The sequence below is a fragment of the Mesoplodon densirostris genome, chromosome 19, assembly GCF_025265405.1.
Source record: "Mesoplodon densirostris isolate mMesDen1 chromosome 19, mMesDen1 primary haplotype, whole genome shotgun sequence".
In the NCBI taxonomy this organism is placed as follows: domain Eukaryota; kingdom Metazoa; phylum Chordata; class Mammalia; order Artiodactyla; family Ziphiidae; genus Mesoplodon; species Mesoplodon densirostris.
Window position 1 is genome coordinate 13,272,745 of NC_082679.1, and position 23,004 is coordinate 13,295,748.

Below are 23,004 nucleotides of genomic sequence, written 5' to 3' on the forward strand. Positions count from 1 at the left end.
GTTCCAAGCAGGCTTATCAACTGAATAAGGAAGGTCACCTCCTGACAGGTGCAGAATTCTCAAGATACTCTGGGAACTTCAAGAAGACAGAAATTCACCTAAGTCTACAGATAGCATAGTCCAAATCTATGGCAAGCTCTTGGCATGGCATTGTGGCCTTGAGAGGCCTTTTAAAAGTTATTAAGATTCCTTATAAAAAGTTCCAGCACAGCTAATTTAAAAGAGCCTATGTAATCAATTACACATAATGTAAAAATCAGAACAAGTTCATTGAAACCAAGCTTATTTCGCAAACAAATTAGTCTCAATTTGGCTATATTTGGTAGAAATGAGGGTAATTTTAGAGAGAAAAAGATTATGCTTCAGTGGATATTAAATTCTAATTTTGTTGATTGAGGTCTGTATTTACTGTCTAAGACTCACCTCTAAGATAGCTCCTTCCTGTTATGTTACATTATTTTAAAGTTTAACTGAATTATTGAAGGACATTTTAAATTTACTTCTGAAGCTGATCACAGCAAGCTGTCTTTGGATGAAGATCAGATGCCCCAAGAACTGCAACCAGGAGATCTGTGCATACTGGAAAAGGCATCATTTAAAGGACTGCCTCCAACCTAGATAAAAGGGCCTTCATTAGGTACTCTTAAATAGCTCATATGCAATAAAACTGAAGGGAATTGACTCTTGAATATGTATTTCCCACTTAAGAAAGGCCTTTGCATTGGACTCGTCTATAGAAAGGCCTGCTGACCCCAAATGACACCCACATCAGGATGAGAAGAAAACCACAGCAGTGGTCGGCAGCTGATCCAAGAATCTGGACCAGGCTTGTAAGACCCATTCAACTAATTTAATTGAACTGTTCACAAGATGTTTATCTTCCTACAACATTGAAAATTATTGTTTTACTTCTAACCATACTGTTAGCCCCAATATTTAAGATGGAAAGAAAATTCTCTAGTGAAGTTGTCACAGAGTATAGCTATTCATGACATGTCTCTGCTTGCTTTAAGTCTATGCTAAAAGCATGTGTACAGTGTTTGTATGACAAATTGGTATAATTGATAAATAAAATGTATATCCTATAAAATGCTTCCCCATTAGAATACCTCTGAGCTTGTTCACTATGTATGATTAGTTTTCTTCCAATGTGGATAACTAGGAAATATATATATAAACAAAAAGTAGGCTTAGCGCCAAAGGACATCATGGTCCCAGGGCAGGCAGCAACCAACCACCCTGGCATCAAAGGACAAATATTTTGATCTAGCTAAAGATCTGCAATCAAAAAATGACAGAAGAAAATTTCACATATTGGGGAAGTCATTCTGGCTTATACATTATCTAACTTAAACTTTATGCTGACCAGAGTGGTCTGTTTTTTGGATTATCAAACATGATTGTACACTTGCTTTAACCATTAAGGAAAGAATACATTTAGAAATCAAAATAGAGCTGGATGGCCATTGTGGACATGGTTTTAGACACATGCCTGTATTACTGTGAACCTGAATTTTCTGAACTGTATCAGAATCAAGGATACCACCATCCATTCTCAAAACAATATCTGCCAACTACAACATTAGAGTCTCAAGGTAATGGTGAAATCTTTCTCTTACTTAAGAATAGTAGTAACAAATGAAAGAGCTCAAGCTACAGCCTCTCAGAATAAAACACTAGATTCTTTATCCTGAATAGTACTCAACAATAAAATTGCTTTAGATTAGATTTTAGCAGAAAAAGGAGACATATGCATAGTGGCCAATAGCTCTTGTTTTGTATATATTAATACCACATAACAAAATAAAACCTACTTAGATAAAATTAGGCAACTGGCTACAAGGCTAAAACAAGTCTCCCCAGAAATGCCAGGTCCAGACTGTTTCTCAGGATTATTCTCCTGAATTCCTCAGGGAACAAGATCTGTTTTCCAAGGGTTATTAAATTTCTGGTTGTCGCTCCTCCACTTGCTTTTAATTGGGTCTGTTTCACCAAAAGGGAGGAACAAGGGACTAAGTTCTTAATCATGAAAGACTTAGATCCAGTACTTGGAACTCGGAAGATTTCCAACTCAGTGTCGATTCCCCAAATTGAGGCAGGACTATGCCCTATTTCAGCAGGAATTAACTAGAGCAATCATTGCCTTGTTTCCTCAAAACTTTAGGGAAAGTTAAAACAGGAGCGGGGATTGAAACTGAATCCCCCTAAAACCAAGTCTCTTTACCAAGTTTTTGATTAATCTCTCTATCCAAAACTTCTTTCTTGTCCCCTCGGACCTTATCCTGTGCTAACTGAACACTACTCAAGCAGAATCAGGTGACTAAAATTGCTGTTTTCGATAACATCATTAATGTACTAAAATTGCTATTACAGACATCATCATTAATGTACAAACTCGGGTTGTTTCTCCAGGGCAAAAAGGAGCTAAGAAACTCCAGAGCCATGGACCACATGGCCAGAGAATCATAACCAGAGACATCCTGACTCCCGAAACTACATTAAGAAATGTCACAGAAACATCACAAGATGATGATTAACCCCAGCTTCTTTGTTCTTCCCCTTTATTTAAAAAAACAAAACAAAACAAAACCCTAACTCAAAGACCAGGTTGGAGTGAATTGGAGGGCTTGTCTCCCACTCCCTTCCTGAATGCCCTGCATAAACCCTTACTTTGCTGCACACACTCACTGAGAGTCTGTTTTTCTTGGCCACAGGCACACGAATCCTTGCTGGTTACACAACTGTCCTGGAAACTTACAAAAATGGCATAACAAGGCAGAAGAATGTTCTAGATTAAAAAGAGACTAAAGAGACATAACAACCCAATGGAATGCATGAAACTTGATTAGATTCTGGACTTAAACTCTGCTATAAAGGACATGTTTTTGGACAATTGGGGAAATTTAAATATGGACTATTAGTTAGTTAGTTAGCTAGTTTCCAATTCTTAAGCAGTAGCAGAGCAGAACATCTATCAGTCTTGTGGAAGGTACAAAAATTGGAGCTTTGGGGCTTCCCTGGTGGCGCAGTGGTTGAGAGTCCGCCTGCCGATGCAGGGGACGAGGGTTCGTGCCCCGGTCCGGGAGGGTCCCACGTGCCGCGGAGCGGCTGGGCCCGTGGGCCGTGGCTGCTGGGCCTGCGCGTCCGGAGCCTGTGCTCCGCAGCGGGAGAGGTCACAGCGGTGAGAGGTCCGCGTACCGCAAAAAAAAAAAAAATTGGAGCTTAGTGCTTGCCAAGGGGGGAGGGGATCACCTTAGGCTAAAGCTAAAGCTCTGAGAGGGATGCACCCTAGGGGAATAAGTGTATCAATCATCCCTCAAAGCAAATAAGACTGAATCTAATCAGCTCTGGTTTTTTTTTTTGCGGTGCTTAGGCCTCTCACTGCTGTGGTCTCTCCCGTTGCGGAGCACAAGCTCCGGAAGCGCAGGCTCCGCGGCCACGGGCCCAGCCGCTCCGCGGCATGTGGGATCTTCGCGGACCAGGGCACGAACCCGTATCCCCTGCATCGGCAGGCGGACTCTCAACCACTGCGCCACCAGGGAAGCCCTAATCAGCTCTGTTTTTATTTGGATGAAAGAATGTGTCCCCACTCTCACTGCCTGAAAAAGTTAATCCGCTTAGAGTAAGATAACACAATTTAAATCTTTAAGAATGCCTGCATCCAAAAAAATACACAAACACTCCCTTATTAAAAATTTAGCAGGCATACCAGGAGATCTATTTGTACAAGTCAACTTGCACACATTAGATTTGTGAAATCTAATTGCATTGAATGATTCAAAGCTCTGAAACCAGCATCCTATGATTATTTTATCTACTTGAGAAGACAACACTCTCACAGTTTTATAATAAGAGTTAACATTTATTGGGTATTTTCTTTGTGCCACACAAAGTTCTAACGTGATTTCATATATTTCCTTTAATCTTCACAGAAACCATGTGATGCAGGTCTATTGTTGATTAGGCTTTACAAATGAGGACTTTAAAGGACAGAGAACTTAACTAACTTGTTACAATTCATGGGCTAACAAACAAGTGGCAAAATCAGGTTTGCACCCAGCTAGTCTGAATCCAAAGTTTGCTGTCCTAACTGCAATGGCATTAATTGTTATCAGCCTCTCCTCTGAGCTTGAGACTTGTATATATTTACTTGTGAGCTCATCTTGAATGTCTTAAAGGATCTCTATACCTCCTAAATCAAACTGCTGATTTTATTCTCCCAAACAAACTTGCTGCAGTGTCACCCATCTTAGTAACTGGCAGCAACATCCATCCACGTTTAACTAGTCAGAAAATCAATCTCCTCCCATCAGTCCAAGTCAAGTTTTCCTCCTAAACATCTCTCATGTATGTCCTCTTTCCCATCTCTATCATCATCTCTCAGTTGGACAACTAGTATTGATTCAGTTCCCTGCCCCTTGCACTCCATTCTCCAGGATGGAGGAAGAGGTATAGTTTCAAATGCGTATCTAATCATGTCACACATCAATGGTTTCCTGCTTTCAGGTGAAAACCAAACCCCTCACAATAGCACTCAGCTTGTCATGAAACCCTGGCATACTTGTATTTCCTCATTTTTTCCTCTCACACTTTCTACTCCTACCATGCTGTGTTCTTTAGGTCCGTCATGCCAATTATACCTTTGCACAAACTGTTTTTCCACCTGGAAATTCTTCTCTCCTCTTTTATCCTAGTTAACTCTTACTCCTTTCTCAGATTCTAGATATTCTTCTTCAGGAAAATCTTTCCTGACCTCCCTAGCCAGGTCAATTCATCCTAGAATTAGCCCTCAAAGCCTTGTAACTGCCCTTTGTAAAAATCATATTTGAATTTTTTTGAGGGATTGTTGGGCAAATATTTCCATCTCTAGAACAGGAGAGCAGTGATCCAACCTGCTTTCCCCCACTTTTTAATGAAAAATTTCAAACATGCACCAAAGAAGAAGATTGTTAACCTAAAAACAATAAAACAGTTAGTTATTTTACCTGCAAAACAGATTTGTTCAGGAGCACCAAAGAAGTGCAGTCCAGGACATGCAACTATGGTGAACCACATGCAAGTCCAGTAAAGAAAAGGAGAGGAAACTCTTTTATAGAGGAGAAGGGAAAGTTGGGAGAGGCTGTTATAAACAAGAAGTCCACTGGAGGAAACAGAGTTTAAAGTGTAGTGGATTTTCATTGGCTGAGCTGTTTCCAAGCAAAGAGAAAATCTTTCTTCCTCCTGTTGGCATCATAAAATAAGGTCACTTTTTGCCAGAGATGCAAGGTACATCTCTTCCTGTTGGGATCTATGAAAACAGCCAGTGGTACATGCATGAGAGCTCCCTCTTCTGGCCCCCCAACTTCATTTTAGTGAGGTTTCCCTTTATTAATTTTCACAAGAAAGAATAATATAAAGAACCCCTATGTACCTACTATCCCACTTTAATTATGAATATTCTAACATTCTTGTTTCATTTTTCCTCCTACTTATTTTTCTGGAGGATTTTAAATGAAAACTCAGGCATATTGTCATTTTTCTTATAAATATTCCAGAACGTATCTCTAACAGATAAGGACTTTAAAAACATAATCACAGGGCTTCCCTGGTGGCGCAGTGGTTGGGGGTTCGCCGCCGATGCAGGGGACATGGGTTTGTGCCCCGGTCCGGGAGGATCCCATATGCCGCGGAGCGGCTGGGCCCGTGAGCCATGGCTGCTGAGCCTGCGTGTCCGGAGCCTGTGCTCCGCAAAAAAAAAAAAAAAAAAAAAAGGAACTGAGAACAGAATCCAGGCTTCACTCCCTGCCTTGTTTGACCTTTTGCAAGCACAGCTAAGGCACCAACTTGGAGATTATACCCTGTGGTACTGGAGTACTGTCCCTCAAGATGCCTTATACCAACAACCGTTGTATAGTATAGTTCTCAATAAGCAGAATACCCAGGTCCAGTAAAACTAGAGGCAGACATAGAATTGACCCCTCTCACCATGACTCCCATGACCCATTTTGGGGAATATGTGTTTCTGTTCCTGTGATTCCAGACCCTGCAGATCTAGAGGTCCTGGTTCGCAGGGGAGGAACCACTTCCGCCAGAGGACACAGCAAAAGCGCCACTAACCTTAAGCTTTGGTTGCCACCCAATCACTTTTGGGCTCTTCATGTCAAGAGAACAGCAAGCAAAGAAATAAATGACTATACTGGCAGGAAACAGGACTGCTGCTGTGTAATAGGAATAAGGGAGAATATGTCTAGAACTCTTGATGCCTCCATGCCCAGAACTAACTGTAGATGGGGAATTGCAGCAGCATCAGTGTGATGAGGGAAAAGTAACCAGGGTTCAGATTGCTCAGACTGGAAGGTAAATGTTTATTTCAACAAGTAAGCAACATAGATCAAGAGAAGTACTGGTCAAGTATGAGAGGAGTCTTGAATGTTAATATACAAACAAAATTCTGATCAAGACCAACTATAGCAGTGAAGACCTTAACTTGTCCAACTGTATATCTTTTTTTTTTTTTCTTTTTTTGCCGTACGCGGGCCTCTCACTGTTGTGGCCTCTCCCGTTGCGGAGCACAGACTCCGGACGCGCAGGCTCAGCGGCCATGGCTCACGGGCCCAGCCACTCTGCGGCATGTGGGATCTTCCCAGACCGAGGCACGAACCCATGTCCCCTGCATCAGCAGGCGGACTCTCAACCACTGCGCCACCGGGAAGCCCCCAACTGTATATCTTTAAAAACAAAACAAAACAAAACAAAAACAAGTGTGACTAGCTGCCAACTTGATATAGCAGTGGCAGGATGGAGTGAACTTCAGTGAAGCACCAGTGGCCCTGAGTGGTGCAAGGGGTGACTCTAACAGAAACTATCAACACCCTGCCCATACTCCTGGAACCTTCAGCGCGCACCAGTAGATTTCCAACTGCCAGTATCTTCATCTGTGCATTATTATCCTTTTCTGGAACTACAGGAAGTCATACTGCCCACATATGCATGGCAATCTGGAAATGCCAAAGAATTAACATGTACTGTACCAGGAAATAACCCTCATCAATGACACTTAGGAGTTGCTGTATAAATAGCCCAACACCCTCAACCCTCCAGTGAGATCATTCTCAGGCGTGTTTTGCACTGCTTTCCAAAGTTTTCACGTGGGCTTAAATTTCAGCTTTGCACTGTAGTTGCTGGCTTAATAGAGCACTCTTTATTGGCTGCCTTCCCTTCCCTGTTAACACACCCCTAACTCCCTTCTCTTCCCAAATAAATTACTTACACTTGTTCCCAGGTCTAAGGGTCTACTTCTGAAAAAACCCAAACTAAGAGAAGTTATGTAATGTTTTTCAACAGTTTCCCTTGTTTGTTGCAATTTACAGACAGTTTATCTTAAATTTGTTTATGTATGAGACTCTTCATACCTTTCCCTTCGGATTTCATTTTCTAGTCTTCTAAATACAAATGGTGCATTATTTGTTTTGTTTCAGGTGAGAAAGCTCTTGATGTGTTCCTAGAACCTACAGTTTTTTTTTTGTTTTTTTTTTTTGCGGTACGCGGGCCTCTCACTGTTGCGGCCTCTCCCGTTGCGGAGCACAGGCTCCGGACGCGCAGGCTCAGCGGCCATGGCTCACGGGCCCAGCCGCCCCGCGGCATGTGGGATCTTCCCAGACCGAGGCACGAACCCGTGTCCCCTGCATCGGCAGGCGGACTCTCAACCACTGCGCCACCAGGGAAGCCCCGAACTTACACTTTTTATAAGTATTTCCACTGCAGATGTGCCAGTTATTATTCCTAGTGTTACTAAAATAACTGTAAAATATGTATCCCAAAATTCCCTAAAGGCTACAAGTTATGTAAACAGAACCCAGCTCCCAGTCTTGTGTAGCCTCAATGCTTCTTTATGGACATTTTCTAGTTTCTGAGTCAAATAGGCCTGACATTCCTTATCAGTGAGAGTACACATCCCTTCTACTAGTTAAGGTCTATCATAATTTGACAATTGCAGTATTAATTCCTCCTGCTATCCAAGCAAAATCCAGAGCCATGAATTCCGTAGGACTTTAGTTCCAGTAGCCACCATCTCCGTAGGTATCTGATTTAAAGAGGTTATCTATCAGCAAGATCTTTTAGCTACTGGAATATGCAACCCCACTGATGGTCGTGTTATTCTCCAAATACATTGTCCTTTTCTTATATAACTGTGGTGGACTCTGCTAGTCTTTCACTAAGTCCCTTTCTTCTTTTTTCCTCAGCACAGATCTAAGCACACTTCCTAACCCCCTACCAGTTAAATATTTATATGGCTGAATTCTAGCCAATGGAATATAAGTGGCAGGCACCATGTCCAAGCCTGTCCCACAAAAACCTCCTATGCAGGCTCCATTCTCCCTCTTCTGGCTGACTGGGATGCAAACCTCCAGGGTGACCTGGGAATCCAGGTGTTAATGATGGCAGGGCTGAAACCAACCTGGTTCCCTGAATGACAGCATAGAGAACTCCAAGTAAAAGGCAGGGATTGGTAAAATTCACTTTTTTTATGATTCAAATATATGCTATCTACAAGACACAAATTAGATTCAAAAACACAAATAAACAAAACGAAAAGGATGGAAAGACATATACCATGCAAACAGGAAACAAAAGAAAGCTAGAGTGGTTATACTAATATTTGAGAAATAGTCTTCAAGATAAAAATTATTACTAGAGGGCTTCCCTGGTGGCGCAGTGGTTAAGAATCCACCTGCCAATGCAGGGGACGCAGGTCCGAGCCTTGGTCTGGGAAGATCCCCCATGCCGCAGAGCAACTAAGCCCGTGACCCACAACTGCTGAGCCCGCGTGCCACAACTACTGAGGCCCATGCACCTAGAGTCCATGCTCCGCAACAAGAGAGGCCACCGCAATGAGAAGCCCGTGACCACAACAAAGAGTAGCCCCCACTCGCCACAACTAGAGAAAGCCTGCACGTGGCAACAAAGACCTAATGCAGCCAAAAATAAAAACAAATAAATAAATTTATTAAAAAAAATTATTACTAGAGGGGGCTTCCCTGGTGGCGCAGTGGTTGAGAGTCTGCCTGCCAATGCAGGGGACACGGGTTCGTGCCCCGGTCCGGGAGGATTCCACATGCCGCGGAGCGGCTGGGCCCGTGAGCCATGGCCGCTGAGCCTGCGCGTCCGGAGCCTGTGCTCCGCAACGGGAGAGGCCACAACAGTGAGAGGCCCCCATACCGCCAAAAAAAAAAAAAAAAATTATTACTAGAGACAAAGAATGACATTTTAAAAGGGGTCATTTCATCAAGAAGATATAACAAACATATAAGCATGTAACAACAGAGCCCCAAAATACACGAAGCAAAAAACAGACCTGAATGGAGACAATTTAACAATAATAGAGACTTCAATACTCCACTTTCAATAATGGACAGACCAACTAGACAGAAAACCAAAGAAATATAAGACTTGCACAACACTATAAACCAACTAGTCCTTACAGAAATCCAGAGATCACCCAACAACAGCAGAATGCAGATTTTTCTCAAGTGCACATGGATCATTCTCCAGGAGAGACCATGTTAGGCCATAAAACAATTCTCAAAATTTTTAAAGCACTGAAATCATACAAAGTATGTTGAGGGCAATGGAATTAAATTAGAAATCAATAACAGAAGGAAATTTGGGAAATTCTCAAATGTGTGGAAATTAAACAACACACTCCTAAATAACCAACTGGTCAAAGAAGAAATCATAAGAGAAATTTTAAAATATTTTGAGATAAATGAAAACAAAATCACAACATACCTAAACTTATGAGATGCAGAAAAAACAGTGTTTGCAGGGAAATTTATAGTTGTAAATACCTATATTAACAAAAACGAAAATTTTCAAATAAATAAACTAACCTTCCACCTTAAGAATCTAAAAGAGCGAACTAAACCCAAAACAAGCAGAAGGAAATCATAAAGATTACAACAGAAATGAAGAGGAGGGGCTTCCCTGGTGGCATAGTGGTTGAGAATCTACCTGCCGATGCAGGGGATGCCGGTTCGTGCCCCAGACCAGGAAGATCCCACATGCCGTGGAGCGGCTGGGCCCGTGAGCCACGGTCGCTGAGCCTGCGCGTCCGGAGCCTGTGCTCCACAACGGGAGAAGCCACAACAGTGAGAGGCCCGCGTACCGCAAAAAAAAAAAAGAAATGGAGAGGAGAAAAACAATAGACAAAACCAAAAGCTGGTTCCTTGAAAAGATTAACAAAATTGACAAACTGTTAGGTATACTGACCAAGAAAAAAGAGAGAATGCTCAAATTATTTGCAATTGGCAAAGAAACTATTTTTTAAAGTCTGTTAGAACTTACAAACATTCGGCAAAGTTACTGGACAAAACAACATGGGAACCATCAGCATTCTTAAAGAGCAGCGTGAGAGTCCTTTGGCAATAAAGAGCCTATTCACAACAGCAACGAAATGCTTAATGTTCCTAAAATTCAATCCACTAAAAGGCATGCGAGATTTGTTTAAACTGTGAAATATATCATGCACGTAAAACTTATAACAAACTAGAATAATTAAAATTAAACACACACACACACACAAAATAGTCATGTACCCACCACCAAGCTTCAGAAATAAAAACAGTACCTCTGAGACAGGCTGGGACCCGGGACCCTTTGCTGCAGTGCTTGCACCTGGACAAACATCTCCTAGAGCAGTAAAATACAAAGAAACTATAAGGGACTAAAAATAACTTCGTGCTGCACAGTTGAGGCAAATTATGAACAAGATACAAAAAGACCAAAAACCCACCCAGCACCACCAAGGGGGTGGCCTAAGCCAAGCCTCTGGCCTAACCCCTGCACCCACCCACGCTTACCCTCACCCCCATAAAAGGAACCAGCTGGCCACCCCCTCAGAGAGCCAGCAAGAGAAACTGTTACTTGTTTTCACTCCCTCCTGCAGGAGCCCTGGTAAAGGCTTGCCTGAATTTGTCTGGCCTCATCGATTTCTATTGATTAAGGAGGCCAAGAACCCTGGCAGGTAACACCTGTGAATTTCTCTAGGTGTCCCTCCCTACTGCCTCTACTTGCTCACTGTCCCAAGTAAACTCCATTTTGAATTTCTCATTCGTCGTTTTTAGTTAGTTTTAATATCTACATCTAAAAACACTTAGAAAGAAAACTATAAAGCTTTTATAATGTAATAGAAAACCTTAATAAGTGGATACATACATACATCACATTAATTCAGGAGAAGAATCCATTTTAAAGATTCCAGTTCTTCCCTGAATTAATCTAAGAAGTCATGAATTTCTAAGCAAAATCCCAATAAGATTTTAAGGAAATTCTCAAACTGACTCAAAAATTCACACACAGTGTAAAAGTCCAATGAGAGCTAAGACAATCTTGAAGAACTAGGAGGGAGGATTCAGCCTCATCCAATGTCAATAAGTCACGTATTAAAGTGTTTGATATAATTATACTAAGACGATTTGTATTGGTGCAGATATAAATTAATAGGAAAGAACAGACGTGGGACTTCCCCGGCCGGTCCAGTGGTTAAGACTCCAGGCTTCCACTACAGGGGGCACGGGCTTCGATCCCTGGTAGGGGAACTAGGATCCTGCATGCCACACAGCTCAGAAGAAGAAGAAGGGGAAGGGGAAAGAAAAGAGCAGAAGTCCAGAAACAGACCCAAGCAGAGAGGCGGCATTACAAGGGAGTCTGGAAGACAGTTCCCCTAGAAATTAGAAGCAGTCTGGGCTGAAAGTCTGGGACGTTACAACAGTCGGGTAGGCAGAGGAGCCTGCCAGAGACTTAGACTTAAGATGAAAGGCAAGGGGTGGGGAGAAAGAAATGGAAGGGAAGGGGGCTGGGAGAAGAAGGAAGATGAAAAAGCGGTAGGACAGAGGTAAAGAGAGAAAAGGGGAATGGAAGAAGGTAGCAGGGGAAGAGGAGGAGGAGAAGGGAAAGAGGGGGGAGGGGAGGAAAGGAATGGAAAGAGAAAAGCGGGAAAGAGAAAAGGAGGTGAGGAACGCCAAGAGGGGCAAGAGTTTATGACGCAACAGCACACATGGGAGGGCAGTTTCAGGTTTCCAGCATCAAAAGTTGCACACCTTTGGGGCTTCCCTGGTGGCGCAGTGGTTGAGAGTCCGCCTGCCGATGCAGGGGACATGGGTTCGTGCCCCGGTCCGAGAAGATCCCACATGCCGCGGAGCGGCTGGGCCCGTGAGCCATGGCCGCTGAGCCTGCGCGTCCGGAGCCTGTGCTCCGCAACGGGAGAGGCCACACTGTGAGAGGCCCAAGTACCGCAAAAAAAAAAAAAAAAAAAATTGCACAGCTTTCTAAAATAAAATAGGGACCGAGGGCTTCCCTGGTGGCACAGTGGTTGAGAATCTGCCTGCTAATGCAGGGGACACGGGTTCGAGCCCTGGTCTGGAAGGATCCCACATGCCGCGGAGCAACTAGGCCCGTGAGCCATGGCCGCTGAGCCTGCGCGTCTGGAGCCTGTGCTCCACAACAAGAGAGGCCGCGACAGTGAGAGGCCCGCGCACCGCGATGAAGAGTGGGCCCCGCTTGCCACAACTAGAGAAAGCCCTCGCACAGAAACGAAGACCCAACACAGCAAAAATTAATTAATTAATTAATTAATTAATTAACTCCTACACCCAACATCTTTAAAAAAAAAATAAGGACCGAGACACTGATGGTGTAGGTGTGCCTTACCAAGAATTCTTGACTAAAACTTAAAAGTATGAAGCAGCCCTTGTCATTCGTTGGGCACTAACAGCAACAAAAGCCTCGCCGAAACTTAGCATTATAAACCTTCTCACAGGCACGGTCACCACACAAGCATGCCAGTTAAATACACCCGCGCGAGCGTACACGCTCACGTGCACGCACGCGCACAGAGATACGCACGAGCATGCGCACTCGCTGACGTGTTCACGCGCACAATTGTGCTGTTCCGTTGTTCCAAAGTTTCTGAGAAGCGGCCGCGCGGGCTCCGCGGTCCGAGATGCCCAAGCTGCCCGCAGGCAGCAGTGTTCCGCCGACGGGCTCGGCGAATGGTGACCGCGACGTCCCGCAGGCGGAGGTCGGCGGCGGGAGGCGGGAGCCGGCGCCTACGGGGCCTGCGGAGCCCGGGGAAGCCCGTATGACGGACGAGGACAGAGAAGGCCCGGTGGCTGGGCCACGCGGGGAAGGGGGTCCCCGAGAGTCGCCCCGGCAGGGGAATGGCCCCGACCCTGCCGAATTCCCACGACCGCAACGCGAGCCCGAAGGCTTAGAACCTGACTTGGGACAGGCGCAGCCTTGGTGTGGGGAATAGGTGCCCAGTGCCCACGGCAGCCGATTAAGAGGGTTTGACGAACCCAACTGGGTGTGTTACGGATGTGTGTAGAGCAAGGGAAGTAGCCCACGCTGCCAGCTGGCAAACGCGTTATCCCAGCGTCTGTCTGATTATACATTTATCGAAGATCTCTTTACATCTGTGGCTCTCAGTCACCTGGCTGCAGAACTCGGCTGCGATGAGCTGAAACAGGGAATAGTTACACGCGATGTCCTGTACATCGGAAGAGGAGGAAGCTACTTCAGAGAACCCTGCCATTCTCTTCTGGATTCATTTAAGACAGAGTCGTTTGCCAATCCTACAACTAAAACATTTTTATTGGGGCAGGTGGAGTGGACTGTAAATAAGGGAAAAGAAAGCAGTTCTTACACAGTTGAAAAAAAAGAATATCATCAGGAAACGAGAAAACAGGGAGAGTAAATCTTGGGTCTTTTGAAGCCTGTTTTTAGAAAAATCCTGATTGATGCAGATTCTTTTCCCTGCATTGTGGAAAGTATCTTTTATGTTTGCCTCACTACAAAGGTTTGTTTTACAAGAATAAAGCATGACTCAACAACTTGCCAATAGCAAAGCCCATGGATATTAACCAAGTTGAGAAAAGAAATAACTACAAGACCCAAGTTTCTAAACTTAACACCTGGAAGATTAGGAATGGAAGACTATTGAGGAACTTTTGAAATTTCAGAATTTGTGATTCCTTTGTGTCATAATCAACGAAGACTGATTACTTAGTGGAAGATTAGTTTTGTCTTTTCCAAGATTTTTGTTAATATTTATTTTATTTATTTATTTTTACTTTTTATTTTTGGCTCCGTTAGGTCTTAGTTGCGGCATGCGGGATCTTTTGTCGCAGTGTGTGGGCTTAGTTGCCCCGTGGCATGTGGGATCTTAGTTCCCCGACCAGGGATCGAACCCGCGTCCCCTGTATTGGAAGGCGGATTCTTTACCACTGGACCACCAGGGAAGTCCCCTAAGATTTTTTTTTTATTATTAATTTATTTTTGGCTGCATTGGGTCTTCGTTGCTGCACGCAGGTTTTTCTCTAGTTGGGGCGAGCGGGCCCTAAGATATTTTAAATGACAGGTAAAATCAAAATAGAACAAAGCATATATTGTATATCTTATGTGTTAAAGTGTTTCCAAGAACATCTGAAATATGAAAAGGACATAGTTCACTTTTAAATTTTTATTTATTTTATCTTTTGAATAGGTAATACTTTCATAAGGCTCAAAAGAGCAAAGGTATAAAATATACAGTGAAAAGTCTTCCTTGCCTGTTCCCATCCACCCAGTTCCTACTACAACCCCACAGATAATCACAGTTATTAGTTCTTTATGTGTTCTTCCAAAGTGTCTTCATAGACTAAAACACAAATACAAATATAGGTTATTTTTCACAAAAGATATATATCCTAGTTCATGCCTCTGTTTTTAATTTACCATTGTAACTTAGAAACCTTTCTAAGTCCATACATAGAAATCTTCCTACAATCTTCTACAAAGGTGCACTGTTCCATTCTAAGGATGTACCACAATATATGTAACCAGTTTTTTTTTGTTGTTGTTTTTGCGGTACGCGGGCCTCTCACTGTTGTGGCCTCTCCTGTTGCAGAACACAGGCTCCGGATGTGCAGGCTCACGGGCCCATCTGCTCCGCAGCATGTGGGAACTTCCCGGACCGGGGCACGAACCTGTGTCCCCTGCATCGGCAGGCGGACTCTCAACCACTGCGCCACCAGGGAAGCCCACATGTCACTGTGGTTTTGTATCAGTATTTCCAGTACAATGCCAATATTTTGAGGGTAAAAGAAAGTAATTTTGATATAATTAGAATTAATTCTTGGGCTCAAGTTAGGGTTTGCTTATGGGACGGGGTGAGGTGGGGGGCATTTCTATATTTTCTTGTGGCAGAGCAATTCTGGGATCATTTTATTAGTGGTTTGTGGCTGATCAATATCCTAATTCCATTGTTGGCAATAGCAAGTCACAAATAAAAAGAGATGCATTTGTGAAACTCAAAACAGGTTGAGTTTTTCTAGGCCCTGAGAACAGCTGTCGTGGTTGGAGAGCTGTCACACTTCCTGCAGAAATATTGTGTCCTGGGCAGTAGATTAATGGCATGGGTTATTTTCTTTGGTAACTTCAGAACTTTGACAAGATACAGATGAAAGAAAAGCAAAAAGATACAGATGAAAGTCAAGTAGGACTTCCCTGGTGATCCAGTGGTAAAGAATCCGCCTTCCAATGCGGGGGATGTAGGTTCAATCCTTGGTGGGGAAAACTAAGATCCCACATGCCGCGGGGCAACTAAGCTGAAGCACCACAACTACTGAGCTCCTGTGTCTCAACAAGAGAACCCACGTGCTGCAAACTACAGAGCCCATTCGCTCTCTCTCCCGCACCACAACTATGGAGCCCACACACCGCAAGTAGAGAGAAGCCCGTGTATTGCAACAAAGAGCCCACACACTGTGACAAAGAGCCTGAGCGCTGCAACGAAAGATCCCGCATGCCTCAACAAAGATCCCATGTGCCGCAACTAAGACCTGACACAGCCAAAAAAATTAATTAAATAAATAATAAATATTAAAAAAAGAAAGTCAAGCAAAGTAGTTAATTTCTTTGCACACCTGTTGGACAAGATATTTTAAACCCACTGAATGAATGTTTGTGAGTTTCATGTCATTCATTTAGCTTTTGAAATTTGGGAGGCTACAAAGTAGCTTCAGGAATATTGGATACCGTGGTATATGAAAGTCAGTGGTGGGGGAGAGGGAGCTTAAAGTCCTAAGTGGACTTTACTCTAATTCAATAAATATTTGTTGAGCACACACTATATAAAAAAATAAAAGACACAGTTTTGGGTGCTAAAATAGACAAAAAGTATAAAATAGGTGGCACTTTTTACGGCATTACAGATAACTTTTGAACACCCTCCTCTGCTTCTGGTACAAAGGGATATGGGGCAGTTTGAGAAGAGGCTCCTCAGGTTTCAGTCTGATTTGATTTAATTTCAAAGGGCTGCTCACTTACATTCCAGGATGAATGAGCTGCACTTGATTATACATGTCTGTGTTTCTGCCACATCCTATCGGTCAAAGCAAGTCACAAGGCCAGTTCAGATTCAAGGGATGGAGAAAAGGAATCTACCTATTGATGAGAAGAGCTACAAACTATTATTACAAAGGGTGTAGAAACAGAGAGGATGGAGAATTGGGGCCACTTTTACAATTAATCTAGCACAGTAACCATCACCACAGCATTAAATATCTCAGGAGAGATAAGCAAATCTGGAAAATCCCCTTAGAGAAAGAAGCACCTATAACCACCATTAAGTCAGCTCAAGCCCATCTAGTGAGCAGAACATGTAAGGCCTAGAATAATCAGGGGTAATAAAGAGGCAAGAGTGACATCACGATTTCCCCAATTCTCCTGAGCCAGGTTCAGATTCTGAGTTGTGGTTTCAACCCATATCCACAGAAGTACTGATTTAGGTCAACATGTGTATTTATCCTTTAAAGGAAGTCTTTGTTCCCAGTAAGGATAAATATCTCACCAGTGCTATTTATTACAGGCTTTTGCAGCCTTTGGGAGAAGATCCAGTCCCTTTCCTTATAAACTCTTCACCTCCTCTTTTAAAATGTTAATTGTATGACCAGAGGTTTAAATTCTGTATTTTTTCCTGTAAAAATATGCCAGCGTGGAGCCCCTGATATCAGCTCCCTTAATTGTTTAGTCTGCACCATGACTAAAACTGTCCTCAAATGATTCTGAAATGCTGGCGGTGAGTCAGAGACAAAGATGCTACAGCCTCTACACAGGAACAGTCTTGGGAGCAATAGCTAACCTGGACTCTATCTCAAATTTTTGCTTTCATCTCCCCACATGAGCACTTCTGTTTAATACACCATAATTTTCTCTAGAGCTGTTCTTATCCCTGGATAATGGGAGGGCCTTTCAGCTTCAGCTGGAAGGTGATTTGGGGCCTCAAAAGGCAGGACAGATATCTGCCTCCATAGTATTATAGCAAATTACTGCAGTTTCTAGTTCCCCCTCTAATAGTATATGTTATTATACAAGTCTGGGGATTCTTCTATTAAATATTTGTGATTTTTCCAGGCAGCCTGAGGGTGGCAGCAATGGACCTTTGGTCTCCAGACTAGCCTGGGAGCTGTCTTAAAGGAGCCACACACTTAGTCATTGCCCAGATGCTGGGGTGAAGCTGTGTTTGAAGCAGCACATAGGCTGGATGTTGTGTTTTATAAATGTGGTGCTTGGACCAGGAAAACAAAAATGCAACCTCGGGGCTTCCCTGGTGGCGCAGTGGTTAAGAATCCGCCTGCCAGTGCAGGGGACACGGGTTCGAGCCCTGGTTCGAGCCCTGGTTCGAGCCCTGGTTCGAGCCCTGGTCCGGGAAGATCCCACATGCCGTGGAGCAACTAAGCCTGTGCGCCACAACTACTGAGCCTGCGCTCTAGAGCCCGCGAGCCACAACTACTGAAGCCCGCACGCCTAGAGCCCGTGCTCCGCAACAAGAGAAGCCACCACAATGAGAAGCCCGCGCACCACGACGAAGAGTAGCTCCCACTCGCCGTAACTAGAGAAAGCCTGTGTGCAGCAACGAAGACCCAATTCAGCCAAAAATAAATAAATAAATAAATTTTAAAAAGAAAATGCGGGCTTCCCTGGTGGCGCCGTGGTTGAGAGTCTGCCTGCCGATGCAGGGGACGCGGGTTTGTGCCCCGCTCCGGGAAGATCCCACATGTCACGGAGCGGCTGGACCCGTGAGCCATGGCCGCTGAGCCTGCGCGTCCGGAGCCTGTGTTCCACAACGGGAGAGGCCACAACAGTGAGAGGCCCGCGTACTGCAAAAAAGAAAAGAAAAAAAGCAACCTCATGATCTGTAGGTGAGACCTAATGCCTCAGAATAGCTACTCCTGACAGGGCAGAGAACGAGTCACTAAACTTATTTACTGATGCCCATAAATCATGGCACCACCATGGGGGTCATCACTAGCAAAATCAAAGGCGGAATTTCCTTATATGATGTTTCTCACGTTAATTAGAATAAAGAAAAAGTTAATTGGAGAGTCAGTATTTAAGATGAATGTTGTAATATTATGGAACACATAAAAATAATGGTAATGGATATGTAACTATCAAGAAAATTAAGTCACCTAGAGGGGTGGGATAGGGAGGGTGGGAGGGAGACGCAAGAGGGAGGAGGTATGGGGATATATGTATATGTATATGTATAGCTGATTCACTTTGTTATAAAGCAGAAACTAACACACGATTGTAAAGCAATTATACTCCAATAAAGATGTTTAAAAAAAGAAAAGAAAATGAAGTATTTATAACCACAATGAAAAACATAGGTGAATCTCATAAAAATAATGTTGTGGGAAAGAAACGAGACACAAGAGTATGTAAAATTCAAAAAAACAAGCAAAATTAAACTACAGTATCAGAATGCACCCCTAGGTAGTAAAACATAAAGAAAAGCAAAGAAATGATTACCATACATATCAGTATAGTAGTTACCTCTGGGTAGAAAGGAGACAATAGTGATAAGAAGGGGGAAAGGATTCAGGGATACTAGAAATATTCAATTCCTTGACCCAAGTGGTGGTTACATGGACGTTCACGTTGCGATAAATCATTCAGCCGTATATTTATATTTTGTATATTTTTTCCTGCATGTTATATTGTATGAAAAAGATTTAGAAAAAAAAATAAATGTCCAAGAATAGCCAAAGCAATTTTTTTTAAATAACAAGGGAACGTTATTACAAAGTTTTAGTAATTAAGAGGATTGGTATGGGTGAAGATAGGCAAATGAATAAATAGAAAAATACCCCCAAAATAACCCATGAGTCTAAACTATCTGGGTATATAATAGAGGTGGCATTATAATCACTAGAGAACAAGAAAGTTAGGAAGAGGCATCCTAGGATGTAATCTTGGGAAAGCCAACAGGAAGCGGTCTTGTGAGACTTTCCTTGTAAACATTAAACTGGTTGAAATGTAAAACAAGGCTCGACTCCGCCCTTAGACATTCTGGTAACAGGGGGAGGTTTCAGGTGTGTTTGTTGGCTCCTCCGGCCGCTAGGTGGCACCTGGAAGATCGCAGGCGCGTGGGGATGACTCATGCGCAGTGCTCTTAGGTTCAGCCGCAGGCCCTACGCTCGTGCACGTGGGTTTGCCCACAGCGTTGACCCGTATGCACAGCGCTCACGCACGCGCATTTAGGTGCACACCGCTGATCGCGTTGTACCGTTATTCCAGCTTTTCTGAGAGCGGCCGAGCTGACCCCGCGGTCCGGGATGTCCGAGCTGCCCGCAGACAGCAGTGTCCCACCGAAGGGCGCGGCGAATGACAACGGCGACGTCCCGCAGGCGGAGGTAGGCGGCGGGAGGCGGGAGCCGGCCCCAGCGCGGCCTGTGGAGGCCAGGGACCGTCCGATGGCGGCGGCCAGGGAAGGTCCAGTGGCGGATGCCAGGGAAGGTCCGACGGCGGCGGCCAGGGAAGCCCGGATTGCAGAGGTTGCCCGATTGTTGGCGGAGCCAGCAGAGGAAGAGGGTCCTGAGGGCAGACGCCGGTCCAGGCCCGGGAACAGCCCAGGCCAGGCTGCGTTGCCGAATCTCCGCCTCCGTCACCCACTTGGCGTTTTAGGAATTAATTATCAGCAGCTCCTCCGTCACTATCTGGAACACTACCCGATTGCTCCCGGCAGAATTCAGGAGCTTGAAGGACGCCGCAGGAGATTTGTGGAAGCCTGCAGAGCAAGGGAAGCAGCGTTTGATGCCGAATATCAGCGGAATCCTCAGAGGATGGATTTTGATATTTTAACATTTAGTATAACTCTGACTGCATCTGAAATTATCAATCCTCTGATAGAAGAACTTGGTTGTGATAAGTTTATCGGTAGAGAATAGTTTAGTGATGAAACTACTTCAAGAACCTCTGCGTTCAGTAGTCATACCAATCCTGTAACTTGCTTTTAAAAAGTCAAAGTATTTGAGAATAAGGCAAGGCACAGTTGAAAAAGAAAAGGAAGCTTATCAAGAAAAACCATCAGAAAAGAAATAGAAAAAAATAAAAACCGTTATGACTCCTGTAACGTCCTTTGAGTTTGTGATTGATCCGGATTGTTTTCCCTGCATTGTGGAAATGTCTTTTAAAATTGCTTCACTAAAGTGAAGAATGGTTTTATATAATTGAGACTTGATGAAGAAAAACTGCCAATAGAGCCCATAGTGTAAGATTGATTTTGTGTTTTCTGAGGCATTTCAAATGAAAGGCAAAGTAAATACTGTATATATTACATGATAAATTATGTATTCAAGACTATCAGAAATTTCTGGATTTTTTTTCATTCAATTTTTAATACCTTTTTGGTAAATAATCTATAAGCCCCCAAAATATAAAGTGTGCAATGAAAAGTCTTCTATACCTTTCCCCCCGCCCACCCAGTACCTACCACAATTCCCATCTGTAACCACTGTACCTCTACTGTCTTTTCAGTTTCCCTATGTATACAAAAGCAAATACAAATCTGGGTGGGTTTTTTTTTTCATTTCTTCACAAAAGTTGGAAAATTATATTTATTGATTTATGCATTGCATTTTCAGTAAGAACTTATCTTAAATATCCTTCCAAACCACTACATTTCCTCATTGTTTTTTAGAGCTGCATTTTATTCCATTCTGTGGTTATGTTGTAATTTACTTAACCAGGAACATTCTGATGGGCATTTAGGTTTTTTCCCATCATTTTCTATTGGCCAAAAAAGTTGCTATAATAATCTAGTCTGTATATCCCATGGCATGGGCACAAATACAGTATTGCTCTGATTCTAAATGCACTTTTCATATATTGACGTCTCTGAAATTGGGGTGTATCTTACACTTGATGGTGTAATACAGCATTTTCATAAAAATAATGGTGCATATTATAATCAGCAGCTTCTTAGATTCCTTGTTATGTATAATATCTTAGTACGAATTTCCAGAGGTGAGAATTCTGAGGTGAATGCACTCATGTGAAAGTTTATAGATATTACTAAGTTGCCTTCCATTCATGTTGTACCTCTTCACACTCCCACCAGCAACTGCTAAACGTGGACATTTCCCCTGCAGCCTCACCAGCACAGTAAGTCATCAAGTGTCTGGATTTTGCCAATCTATATAGTTGGAAAATGGTATATCGGTTTTAATTTGCTTATCTCTCATTATGAGGGAAGTTAAATATCTTTTCATTTGAGTCATACATATTCCCTTTTCCATGAACTATCTATTCAAAATCTTTTCTCCATTTCTTTCCTGAATAATTTTGTCCTTTCTTTATTGACTCTGTTAACTATTAATGAAATAGTGAGATGAGATATAATAATAGCTTGTAATGTGAGTTATGGATATTTTTTCCTAGGTTGTCATTTGTCTTTGGTTTTCCTGAAAGCCTTTTGGCATGGAGATTTTTGCTCTTGTTTCCTTTTATCTTTTAAACCTGCAAGATTTGGGGGATTCCCTTGTGGTCCAGTGATTAGGACTCAGTGCTTTCACTGCTGGGGCACGGGTTTGATCCCTGATCGGGGAACTGAGATTCTGCAAGCCGTACAGCGTGGCCAAAAAAAAAAAAAAAGAGAGAGAGAGAGAAAACCTGCAAGATTTTGAAACTCAAGGTTTTCTCAGTGTGTGTGCATGTGTATGTATGTGTGTGGTTTTATTGTTCATATTTGAATTTTTGAACCATTCGGAATTTATCCTGATGTACAATATGAGGTAAGGATCCAAATTTTCTTTTTTAGGTGGCTACCTGGCAGCCCCAACACCAGTTACTAACTAGCCCATCTTTTCCCCACTAACTTTGTTTAAAGATGCCTCTTCATCACATACTAAACTGTTTTTTAAATTTTTCTAACTAGTTTTACATGTAATAGTGCTAAAACCTCTCATTATACTTCATTTTCAGAGTGTTCTGGCTATTTTTGTTTATTTATATTACTACGTCAACCTCAAAGTCAGCTTACCTTATTTCCAAATTCTTTATTAGAATCACATTATATTTAATAAATAGAAGATAACTGCCATCTCTAAGATATCCAAATTATTTATTTTTCCATTTTTTAAAGACTTCCTTTGTATCCTTCAGAAGAGTATTAATGTTTGTCCTTAAATTAGTGTTCCTAAAGTAGGTCTTTTACAGGTCTAATCATTTATTCTTAGACATTTTATCTATTATCTTTTTTCTATAGTAAATGAGGATTATCTCTGTTATATTTTCTAAAAGCTTGCCTATGTATTTGAAAATAATTCATTTCTGCATATTTATTTGATAGCCTGTTAACATACTGAATTCTCTTACTGTTTTACAGTAGTTTTTCATTTGAATCTCCTAGATTGGGGAACAAGTCATATGCAAATAGTGACAGTATTGCCTCTTTTATAATTTTTATACTTCTGACTTCTTTCTCTTTATTTATACATTAGACAGAAGGTACTTTATTGCTACCTTCTTTCTAATGTAAAATAATATGAATGATAGTGAAGCATCATTAACTTGTCCTGATTTTGTAGAAATTCTTCACATATCCATCTCTCACTATTTGTACATGTGTGTGTTTTATCTAGAGCGGTTATAGAATTTTGTCAAAGGCCTTTTCATAATCCATGAAGGTGTTATTTTTATATC

The 23,004-nt window shown here is 42.6% G+C and overlaps 1 protein-coding gene across 1 annotated transcript; it reads left to right on the forward strand.

The window, feature by feature from the left end:
- The first annotated feature begins 12,979 nt into the window (after positions 1–12,979).
- LOC132480298 (EP300-interacting inhibitor of differentiation 2-like) lies at positions 12,980–20,655 on the forward strand. Its single transcript, XM_060084398.1, has 2 exons — positions 12,980–13,157; positions 19,720–20,655. Exons 1-2 carry the CDS (start codon positions 12,980–12,982, stop codon positions 20,247–20,249), a joined length of 708 nt encoding a protein of 235 aa, XP_059940381.1. The 3' UTR covers positions 20,250–20,655.
- The last annotated feature ends 2,349 nt before the right edge of the window (positions 20,656–23,004 follow it).

Excerpts from the sequence above, each read along its gene's own strand:
- LOC132480298 (XM_060084398.1), top strand. The coding sequence starts at position 12,980 with ATGCCCAAGCTGCCCGCAGGCAGCAGTGTTCCGCCGACGGGCTCGGCG. Across the intron at positions 13,158-19,719 it reads AGGCCCGGTGGCTGGGCCAC|GCGGCGGGAGGCGGGAGCCG; the intron begins GCGGGGAAGGGG and ends AGGCGGAGGTAG.